This window comes from Melanerpes formicivorus, unplaced genomic scaffold (genome assembly GCF_026170545.1).
Source record: "Melanerpes formicivorus ecotype bairdi unplaced genomic scaffold, bMelFor1.0.p_v2 SCAF_76, whole genome shotgun sequence".
Classification (NCBI taxonomy): Eukaryota; Metazoa; Chordata; class Aves; order Piciformes; family Picidae; genus Melanerpes; species Melanerpes formicivorus.
In genome coordinates, this window is record NW_027142428.1 from 1,682,434 (window position 1) to 1,694,184 (window position 11,751).

At 44.4% G+C, this 11,751-nt stretch overlaps 1 protein-coding gene across 3 annotated transcripts in view; it reads left to right on the forward strand.

Annotated features, from left to right (window-relative positions):
• Window positions 1-11,751, forward strand: part of LPP (LIM domain containing preferred translocation partner in lipoma) — a 361,386-nt gene that overhangs the window by 333,932 nt on the left and 15,703 nt on the right. For all 3 annotated transcript variants that reach the window (XM_068164007.1, XM_068164009.1, XM_068164008.1), the window contains 2 exons: window positions 6,308-6,486; window positions 10,305-10,425. In XM_068164007.1, the coding sequence (XP_068020108.1) occupies window positions 6,308-6,486; window positions 10,305-10,425 (300 nt within the window). The remainder of the gene's footprint in view (window positions 1-6,307; window positions 6,487-10,304; window positions 10,426-11,751) is intronic.

An 11,751-nucleotide genomic window follows, 5' to 3' on the forward strand; every position in this document is an offset into this window, starting at 1 on the left:
TTTATCTCCCAGCCCACCAGTTTAGAGGACGAGTCCCTCATTTGTTACATTTGTAATGACTGCCATTTTAAAGTGACAAAGGTCCCTGTGTGGTCAGAGCAAGGAATGTACCAAAGATGAGTAGTTTTGAGTTCCAGAAAGTAAAGTAATTTCCAACATCAGGCTTCTTGTGGATTTTTAGTTGGAAGGAGTCAGTGTGATTGTGGTTGGACATTGAGCCTAATGCAGAGCAGACTGTTTAACCCTGACGTTCCTTCATCACTTTCAACTTGGTGGTACTGGAGACAGATGTGGGTCTTGTCTACATTGGCAGTGAACAACAGAAGTCACTCTGTCTCTCCCTGTGCTCTTCCAAACAGAATTATGTTCACCATTGAACACAGACACCTTTTGCCCAGTAGTGTGCCAGCTAGAGTGCCTGCTGGATCTAGTAACCTTCTCTAGATTTCCTCTTCAGCCTCTGGTATGTTCAGACAATGGCAAAGCCACCCCTTAGCCTTCACATGATAAGACAGATAACTTAAAAAGGAGCAAATGGAGCTCCTTTCTCTTCTCACTATAAAGCATATTTTGACATCTGCATATGATTTGTGAAGTACTTCTCAAGCCCTGTTCCACTGTCATCATGGCCTTTATGTTATTGCACATTTGTGGACTCAGTTGCATGACATTGTCATCTTTGCTGCTAACATAAGCCACAAAATATATCTAGTCTTTAAGTTGCGAGGCAAGGGGGAAGGGGGACTCCTTTGCCCTGTATGCTTAGAGGACTTTCTGCCAGATTCACCTCCAGCTGCTTTGAGTCCAAAACTACAAAGCTGAATTCAGTTTTCCTGACAAGAAAAGCAAATTCCAGCAGCAGGGAAGCATGCCAGCTATGGTATTGCTACTGTGCTGGGAAAGCCACTAAAAGCTGAGCCGAATGGAAGAGTTATTTAAAAACCACAGCATACAGCAACCTCCAGAGCCTGAGTCTACGCTGTACAGCTGGTAGCTGTGTGCCCAGCTCAGACCCACACCATGCTTGTAGTGTTGCAGGGTTGCCAACACAATCTACTCCAGTATCTTCCCTCTCCCAGCAAAACAACCTATACCAGCTAAAGGGCACCCTCACTGCTTACCACTGTGTCTGAATTAAGGGCTTTGACAAGGTATTTTGGGCTGTCAGGGGTGACATCTCTTGCCCCAACACGCTGACACAGCTATGGCAATGTGTGCTGAACATCATGTAATCAGCCAAGGTGCATCTGCAGGAGTCTTCCTTGCTAGACCTACCCCTCTGAGAGCAGCAGGAAGGGGAGTGTCACCCACTGCTAATAATGTGTCCAGCTAGTCAAGCAAAGTGAGAAAGATTAACTCACACATGGCCAAAATATCTTCTCAAATGTGGAGGAAAGAATTTCATGCTGGTCATCAGTGAATTAAATGTAGTGTTGGCCAAGATTTACCCATCTGTGGACAAAGCAATTTGGGATGGCTGGGTGTTTTAAGGGGGGAAATCAGGTCTTGGATTTTTCTTTTCTAGAAATAATGCCAAAAAAGAGGTTTCAAAAGTGTTGAAATTACATCTTGACACTTAACCCCTCCACCACTGTCTGCTTTATATTTAAATTGTAATGCAGCTCTCTATTTGCAGTCCCAAAACCTAAATGAAACTACTTGAAATTATTTGAAGTGCAGTGTTTCAATTGACCTGATCTAATTTGGGGTTTATAAATTCACCAGACTTCTTGAGATTAAAGTGTTCTGTCTTTACTTAAGTATGGAAACGTTTTCAAGCCTCAAGAATTATCCCACAATGAGGAAAATGTCTCCTGCTCTACTCTCCTCACAGTCGGAGGAAATGAAGGACGGAGTCACAAGATTTAAAGCAATTCGCTTACCACACTTTACTAAGTTACAGTTCAGCTACAGCAGTTGACCACGTGCCTGTTTTTAGCACAACAGTCACTTTTGATTCCTGCAGCTAATCCCATCTCCTTTGTGCAGTCACTCCAAAACCTGTGTTTCTTCTGCAGTGCTGACAGAAAGCACGTTCATGTCCCTGTGTGTGAGCTGCCAATTTATTCCAGCAGCTTCACTTCCCTCTCCCAGCAAAATAAGCTATGCCGTGCTCATGTCCCCGTGCCTGAGCTCTCCTTGGTCTGCTGTTCAGAGTGCAGCAGAGATTATTTATGTTTATTCTGGATGAATTGCCACTACAGAAGCAGCAGTGACTAATCTCTGTGTGGCTTTCCTTCTGCATTCATTGCTAGGTCATTGTGGAAGAGTCCTTGTGCTGCACTATATAGCGAGTTACTGATGTCACTCAAAATTTGGTTATGAGGGATTATAATCTGCAGCATTAGGGAAGCAGGGTGAATTGCAGCCCACAGGCTGTCACTGCAGCTCTTCTCCTTGAAGCCATTTGCCAGCTTTTCATCTGGGATGTTAGTTTTCAGGAGGGAATTCCAGTCTTCAATGGCTCTTGCACCCCAGAAGCTTTGTCCAGCAGTTTGGATTTTCACTTTATGCCCCATGTTTTAACTTGACATCTGCAGAGTAGCTCCCTTTGGCTTTCTGTGGTTTCTGAAGGGCCAGGTATTGCTAAAGACAGGCCCTCAAACAAATCCCACCACCACTTGCTGTAAGATGCTTGCTCCCCAGGAGCTTGTTCCCACTTTGCTGCTGATTGTGCTGTACACATTTAAGTCTCTTAGCTTTCACTTGCAAGCTGATACTTGATGTCCTGGTCATTTCAGTTCTCTCCTTGTTTTTCTTTTCTCCCCTGTATCTTTGCTAGGGGATTATTTTCCCTAGTGTTAGGGTGCATTATTCTCCCCAGGTGAGGTTCCTTTTCTTTACCATGGATAATCAGTTGTGCCCTCAAGGGATGTGGACTTAGATTCAGCCTGTAACATTGGGTCAACCTTCCACTTAGAAATGGGTAGTTCTTTCCTCATCCTTTTCAAACCATAAAAATTAGTTGAATCCAGAGGCACAAGTGTTTCTAAAAAAGAAGGGCACTCCCTGCCTGTTAGCCAAGAATATGGGGCAAGGATGGTAAACTGTCCTCTCAAGCCTATGCTGCATTTGTGGTTCATGTTCTTATGAAATTAATTTGACCACAGCCCCTAGGTCTAATGTTTCCTAGCTGGTTCTTCCCTTTCTTCTCTCTGCCTTGCTTTGGCCCTCCATGGAGCTCATTACATGTACACAGTTCTACCTGTTGATTACAAAGAGGGCTGGCAATGGCAGCTTGGAAAAAAATACACATTAAAAAAAACAATAAAGTCTGTTAGTTTTTTTCCTTCATCTTGTTTGGCTTTCTAAAGGTCTGAAAGCTCCAGAAGGTGCTAGGAGAGATAGCTAAACTGTGAAAGAAGGCAAAATCAAAAAGCCAAACTTATAATCCTACAGGGATGCTATTCCCATAATGTGCAGAAATACCTTTGTGCAGGTTGTTAGCTGCTGGGGCAGCACTTAGGCATATGGGATAACCTGATTAGAGAATCAAAGAAAACCCTGTTAGCTCCACAGGCCAAATCCTGCCTTTCAGCAACCTGATGTCAAATGGGTGTGAATCAAGGAAGCTTTCCCTTTGGCATCTTCTGGTAACACCTTGAAGAGAAGGGTTTGAGCCAGGGTTCCAGTAAGGAAAGAAGCTTAAGCAAATATACTCCCAGACAGGGAGTGAGCTGGAGTCTGAAACTAATGACTTTGTTTTTCCTCACTGGTACAGACTTGGAAGGATGAAAAGAATAAATTTCTCAGGTCTGATTTTCAGGGTGCATAGAAGGCTTAATCAGGAGCTGGTTAATTTTAAATGCTTGTCTTACTTAGCTGCAAAAATGTCAAAGAGTGTGCCTGAGCTGAGATTTGGGAGCAGAAGGCGTGTGTTTTGTGAAAGCATAATCCAGATGCATGATTATCTGCTGTTCTGGTCACTGCAAAACTCCCATCAAAGTCAGCATTAACATGAGACGTCAGACAAGATGATTGTCCCGATAGCTTGTGTGTCTGAACCATTTGAGTAGGAGTTACCTTAGATCCTTGGTGTGAGCATTTCCAGGCCACGCTGTTTGCTGATAAATCCCTTTGCAGTGAGCATTGCAGCTGCAGTTTCTGCCCTGTTCACAGCACTAAGCAAGCCGTGCTCTGTTTTGCTCTCTGAAGTGCTGTTATGTCAGCTGCAGTAGCAGCCCAGTGGAACTGCTCAGCAGATCAGCTCCCATTGTGTAGGCAAGCCCTGCTGGGTGCTCAGTGTTTAGCAGAATTCAAAAAGTGATCAGGCAAATTCATGGGAGAAACATCCACTTGAGGCTAAGTGTGGAGAAGCCAAGTTCTTGCTCAGGAAGTCCATAAGCTGAAATTGCTGGAGGCTGGAAGCGTGTCTTAAGGAATTGTTTTGTTTTGCTTGCCCTGTTCTCATACTTTGGCCTCTGTTGTTGGCAGCTGTTGGAAATGAAGCAAGCAGCGACTTGGTGAGGCAAACACTTCATACCTGTGCATATTCTCTAGGTGTCATAGCAGATGCCTTACAAGTGGCACAGTCTTCCATTGGTACCTGCTGCTATGCTGCCTTCCTTCCTTGGCAATAGAGAGAAAAGCATGGATATAGACTGAGGTGATGTGATCTGCTTATGCAAAGCGAAATGGTGAATTTGCCAGGTTATTTCTCCAAGGAGAAAATTATTGGCCTTGCTTTTCCTGGCATACCAGCCACTTGTGTAACGATGATGTTGGTGACAGCAACCAGACAGCAAGGCCAGCAATAATTCTTTCCTGCCCATTATTACAAGGCACTAGTCTGGCTGTGCTCTCTTTACAAATATGAGGCAGTTCTCTTACGGGTTGAAATTCAGGATTTTTTCATAGAAACCTTTCCAAAACCAACCCTTTTGATCTTCTGATATGAAGCTGTGTATTTCTATGTTTCTATCTTGCCAGCAATTAGCATATATGTGACTGTAAAAGTAACCCCTCCGAACTCCTGGGTGATTTCATCTCCTGACAGTACTTTTGGCTGCACATGTAAGGGCTGGATCTTGCCCCTGAGAGTATTGGCTCAAAGAAGCAATAACAATGTGGTCAGTCAAAGCACTACTTTTCCTGGGAATTTTATTGCATGAGGAAGCAAAAGAACTTTAGCCTTCCTGTGTTTGTCAACATGATCTGCCTTCCAGCAGCTCTTTATATTTCTGTCCCATTAGGGGTTTTTTTTTCCCCCTCTCCTTTTTTTCCCCCTCCTTAGTTTTGTCTGACTTAATAATAATCAATATTGTAATCACAGATATTCCACCTCACTCATGATTCAAGCAGTGGTTGATAACATTATTTGATAACTCTAGATGCATCAAGCAAGAGTAATAGATGAAATTTGCTTTCCTAAAACCCAGTGAAATGACCCAAATCATTGCCACAGATTTATTGTTTGTGTCTATGTGAGTTGCACCCTGCAGTTGTGGCTTGTGTCTTTAAAGTGCTTGGTTTGAAAGAGTAAGTTTCACAGTTGATGTCAGAAGAGCTGGTATAGCTCACAGACAGCCATCTGAAGCAAAATTATCTTGGTGTTCCTATAATTAACTGCAAGAGTGAGTGAGGATTGAAAGGGGATGAATCACTTAACGGACCCCACTTGAAAGGTGGGGGATTTTTTGCTCCAATGCTCCAGGAGTAGGCCAGTATGTGAAACCTGTGCAGCAATAATGATAGCCTTAGAGGTAGCATTTCGCAGTTGTTATCTCAAGCATCATGGCCCAGGGATAAATGAGCAGTTTAAGTCATCCTGAACCGCTTTCACTGCGGATGCTGTTTTGTCTCTCCCTAGACTCAACAGTAGTCTCCATGGTAGGAGAGGATGATCAAGATATGCTTACAAGGCAGATAAAAATCCTTTATGAAAGCTGTATTAGCAGAGCAGTTAGGGGGTCTTTGTGTAGCCCCAGGAGTTTGTGCTTCAGCTTTGCACTGCATGCTGTGGAGCTTGGCTCCAATCAGCAGAGTGTGGAGGCAAAAACCTAGGAGTGCAGGCTGCAAATGTCCTTCACATCCTCTTGGCTACAGAAGCTGCAATGTCTCAGATACACCCACCTGATGAGCCAGCTCTGATCATTTATCAGAGGTGCTGAAAGTTCTGGTTTGTGTTCTCACACTATACTGAAGGCTTGACTGAGGCCCTGTGCTGTTAACATACTCTTTGTTGACTGTACCGCACTTGTCTTGAAGAAATCAGAAGAAAGCTTCCAAGGAGTCTCCAACCCAGCTGACCTTTGCAAATGTCCTACTGAGATGGTGCTCACATCTGCTGTGTATGTTTTGTTTGCAGAACACACTGGAGCAATGCAGCGTCTGCGCAAAGCCCATCATGGAAAGGATCCTCCGAGCCACGGGGAAGGCCTACCATCCCCACTGCTTCACCTGCGTGATGTGCCATCGCAGCCTGGACGGCATCCCCTTCACTGTGGATGCCGGTGGGAACATCCACTGCATCGAGGATTTCCATAAGTATGGCCTGAACTGCCGTCAGTGGCTTTGCTTATTGTCTTTCTCTTCTGTCTCTAAAAATTCTCCTGCTCCAAGCAGGTGCACCATGGCATGCAAGATTAATTGGTATGGGGATGACACTGTTTCATCCCTGTTTTGTTTAGACCTGAAATTATGAACAACCTCTGTGTGCCTCTGTTTTAAATGCTCTGCACTCCCCCTGCCTTCCCCTGCACTCAATATGTGCATGTTTCTCCTCATCAGTGTCTCACTCCTCCTTCCACTGAGCAATTAAGAGAGGTCCTGTACTGTTGCACTCTGCAGGTGTTTGCTTACCAGCTAGAGGGATTTAGGTGGCCACAGGATGCTCACAGCTCCTTTTGTTTCTGGTTGCTAATTAGCTTCTTAAAGCTGCTAAAAATACAGCCCTGGTAATAATTAATAGTGAAACTGCTATTTAAAGTAAGTTGAAAGGTAGAGTTGAAAGTAGTTTCTGTCACTGCTGTGCTACCACCCCCATCATCACAAGTAATCTAGGGAAGACAGGTAGATATAATCAGAGCACAAATGTTTCCCCTGTATGGAAAAGACAGACACATTACACCCCTCAATTAAAAGGGGAAATCAATACTGACAAATGGGAGTTTACATCTCAACCATTTATCTCTTAATTTCTAAGAGGGTAGACATAATTAGAGCCTTGTGACATCAGTGTGTGGGCCTGAAAGCTCAAAGAAGCAGCCTGACTTGACAGAAAGAGAAGCAGTCACAATCAACTGGCATGTTAAAATCCATTATGAGGATGTTCCCTGTAGCTCAGCTAGGCAGGGTTAATTGGCAGCTGACATGTGGTCTTGCTTTTCTGTGCCAGCAGTTCTGTAAGGTAAAATCTGGTCCTGAGCACAGGCCCAACAGAAGGCTTGCACATCACTCAGGCACCAGATTTGGAGGCTGCTCCTTCTCTAAGCCTCACAGGCCAAGGGCTCACATGCCTTCAGGAGAAATGTTGGAAGCAAGAGCTGATGTCCTATGCTGAAGTCTTTCAGCGGCAACTGCCCGTAGACCTCAGGGCTCTGCATGTGGGAAGTGGGAGGCTGTCAGTTCAAGAAAAGGACACAGAATCCTTGAGTGAAAGATTGAGGGAAAGGTGATGGGAACAGCATGAGACATAATGTGACACTTGCAATGTCTTTGGCCAACTATGTGTTTAGCAGCACTTCGACCAGCCCAGTTTTAATTGATTAGGTATGGCATGTCCTCCAAGTATGGAGGTCAAGTACTCTGCATCATGTACATCCTCTTGATACCAAAACTGTACCTGATGCTCACACTCTAGCTTAGCTACCCCCTGACCTTAGGCCTTGCAGTAGCACCTGATCTAGTTGAGGAGGCTCCTACTTACTGCAGAAGGGGTTGGACTAGATGACCTTTGGAGGTCCCTTCCAACCCAGACCATTCTATGATTCTATCCCAATGTCGACATCCCCTGAGATCTACACAAGTCGTCTCTCAATCCTGGCAGTTAATATTTAGCTCACAATGAGTTACACACAGTGGCCTGGACAGAGGAATGTTGAAGTCTTTTTAAATGCCACGTTTGAGCTCAAGGAAGTGCCAGCATGAAGCGGCATTCAATTAGCTGTGAGTACAGCTCCGGTCATATCATGATCCATTTAAGTTATTTTTCAGAGCCTTCACTATAGCCACTGTTTAATTCTTCTTTTTTTTTGCTAGATCGCAGCTACACAGACATCTTTCATCTGCTGCCAGTGAAATTAATATTTTTCTTTATTCCTAGTACAGATAGATTGGTGTTGGGTGCTTTTTTTTTTTTCGTTCTTTTAGAAGCTAGTTAATTCTGAGGTGGTTCATGTGACAGGCTGGGTGGCAGAGTCAATCTTTCCTAGGCATTTCAGAAGAGAAGGGCCTTTGATCTCCTCACGTTCTGATGTTTTTCATAAGCGTTGCCCGCTGTCACTCCATGGCTCGTAACCTCAGCTCCTATTACACAGCAGTAAATTCTCTCTCTTTTTTTTTTTTTTGTGTGAGCAGTATTTGCAGCAAGGGAATTGGTACCCATAAGTTTTGAACCAAAATGGCCAATAATAATTCACCAAAGGCTGAAGGTTCTCAGGCATCCTCACCTGCCTAGGCGCAAAGCTGGTCACTGCCCATGGGCAGCCAAGGGAAGCAAAATAAGAGCTAACACAGAACACGTTCGAATTCACCAGAAGGGCAGATGATGGGCAATATAAAGGGAAGAAGAAAGGTCTATGCTCCTCTTGATCCCTGAGCTCACCCCTGATCCAAGCCAGTTCCTTCACTCAGTGATTGTCACTATACAACTCTGACACAGGCTGAGTATAGAAAAGGGAGCATCGATAGAATAGAATTAACCAGATTGGAAAAGACCTTTGAGATCATTGAGTCCAACCCATCACCCAACACCATCTAATCAACTAAACCATGGCACCAAGTACCCCATCCAGTCTCTTCCTAAACACCTCCAGTGATGGTGACTCCACCACCTCCCTGGGCAGCCCATTCCAATGGCCAATCACTCTCTCTGTGAAGAACTGCTTCCTAACATCCAGCCTAAACCTCCCCTGGCACAGTTTGAGACTGTGTCCTCTTGTTCTGGTGCTGGCCACCTGAGAGAAGAGACCAACCACCACCTGTCTACAACCTCCTTTCAGGTAGTTGTAGATAGCAGTAAGGTCTCCCCTGAGCCTCCTCTTCTCCAGACTAAGCAACCCCAGCTCCCTCAGCCTCTCCTCATAGGGCTTGTGTTACAAACCCCTCCCCAGCTTTGTTGCCCTTCTCTGGACACGTTCCAACAAGTCAGCATCTTTCCTAAACTGAGGGGCCCAGAACTGGACACAGTACTCAAGGTGTGGCCTAACCAGTGCTGAGTATAGGGGCAGAATGATCTCCCTGCTCCTGCTGGCCACACTGTTCCTGATACAGGCCAGGATGCCATTGGCCTTCTTAGCCACCTGGGCACACTGCTGGCTCATGTTCAGCCTACTCTCAACCAGTACCCCCCAGGTCCCTTTCTGCCTGGCCTCTCTCCAGCCACTCTGACCCCAGCCTGTAGCACTGCATGGGGTTGTTGTGGCCAATGTGTAGAACCTGGCACTTGGATGTGTTCAATCTCATGCCATTGGACTCTGCTCCCAAACCTTTTCCTTTTTAAGCCCAGGCAGCCCACTAATAGATAATTGAGAGCTGTTTTTATCTCTGGTGCTTCTTGTTTGAGCGTGAGAACAGCCAGGAGAATGCATAAGTGGGTAACATGTCTCAGAAGTTTTGAAAGGATGGGATAAACCTCAACAAAATTAGTGTAAGGCAAATCTTTTTACCATCTCTATTAAGATTTTTTCAAGACCTGTTCCAATCTCCAAATTTTAATATTTTGATTTTTTTTTTCAAAAGATGCTTTCTGGTTATCTTTCCAACCTTAGGATTTGTGTGGACTTCATTAGAGTTAGCCTGAGGGTTGAGCAGTGCCTGTATGACATGATCATGGGTCGTTCAACAGGCACTTTAGCTGTTAATTAGGGCAAGCAGAATATGCTTTGCTGCCTGTCAGATATTCTTGAAGTCCTTTCCTAACAGTTGCAAAATGCTCTTTATCCAGCAAGCCTGAAATTGCACTTTAAGACCTAAGTGCTCCTTCCTGTCTTTGCAAGGAGGCAGCTGTTCAAAGCTGCGAGCTGTGATCTGTACATGGGCCTATGCATGCTCATACAAATGTACGCATTTCTGGCTTGCTGGGGCAGTTAAAAAACTTTCATTCTGAGCTTGATAATAACTGGGATCATCTCTTCTTTCTTCAGGAAATTTGCCCCGAGGTGTTCTGTGTGTAAGGAGCCCATCATGCCAGCCCCAGGACAAGAGGAGACTGTACGCATTGTTGCCTTGGATCGTGACTTCCACGTGCAGTGCTACCGATGTGAGGTTGGTATTCTAATCACGTGAGGGATGGAAGCAAAGGTTGGCTTCTAATCATGTGAAGGGTGGAAGCAAAGGTTGGCTTAATTTTGTCACTGCCTCATGTTATACACACAACAGGCATACCCTATTGTAACACTTGCTCTGCAATCAAATTACTTCATTGACTTCAGCACACACAGAATTTGTTCTCATTTATATCAGCACAAACAAGAAGAAAATCAGATCCCTTGTTTATAATAGGTTCATTAGGAGAGCAAGAGAATATGACTCAGGTAACTAGGGCTTAATATTTGAGAGCTTCATAAATGATAGCTCGAACACAAATGTTGGTCATGTTTGTGTTCTTAAAATGAAAGCTGATGCATGCTAGAATTTGAGCAAGATTGTACAGGAAACTCAACATATGGCTCTGGTTGAATTTTAACAGCCACATAAACATGATCATTTTTGGTTTGTGCCATGTTTTTTGTGCTGCTTTCCTGTTCAGTTTTATTATGCACTTCATATAATTTTGATGGTAAGAATCTGAGGAAAGAGAAGAAAAATCACTTTAGAGCAGTTAAAATGTGGGAACAACTGTAGGCAACCTTTGAGTATTCTACAATGCAAGTGCTACTTGTTGGATAATACATCAGCCAGATGGCAAGGTAAGGAAATGAGACCAAATGTATTTCTTATCACAGTTGCAGATTCTGTTAACTTTCACTGGAAAGAAGGATCAACTAAAGCTTAAAGGTCTAGGCTGAAACTTGAGGCACCTGGTTTGCTTCTCAATCTGACCTTGGCTTCCAGGATACACATCAGCCTATTTTTTTGAAGACTCTGGGACACTCCTACACTAAATTTTGCGGAGTCTAATTCGTCATACAGCACATTGTCCTGCTGGCTGCTGAGATCCCTAGGCTTCACACTTGAGTGCCTGAAGTAAATGCAGTGGAGAGGACAGGAGAGAGATGTTCACCTGGCCTTGATCTTCATGTGCCTCAGCTATCTTGAAAGGAACAGCAATGATAGTTCTCTTTACACCACTTGTTTGCCAGGTATATATAACAAACAGATTTGATGTGATGAAGAGGCCTGGCCTTTAAGCAAGTCCTAATCCCCTCACTGCAGCTTCATCACCAGTCTCAGGTCAAGTGACAGAAAATGCCCAGCATTCCTAGCAGATATGCTTAGCCTTACATACTTAGAGGCTGAGGTCTCTGGAGCAGGTTTTGGGCCTTTTACTGAGGTTCCCATGTGCCCATCTCAGTGACATCCTCAATTTAGCTGCAACCTTTTGGGCCAATTGCAGTACCAATGCCAGTGACAATTCTGGTATGAGGAGAG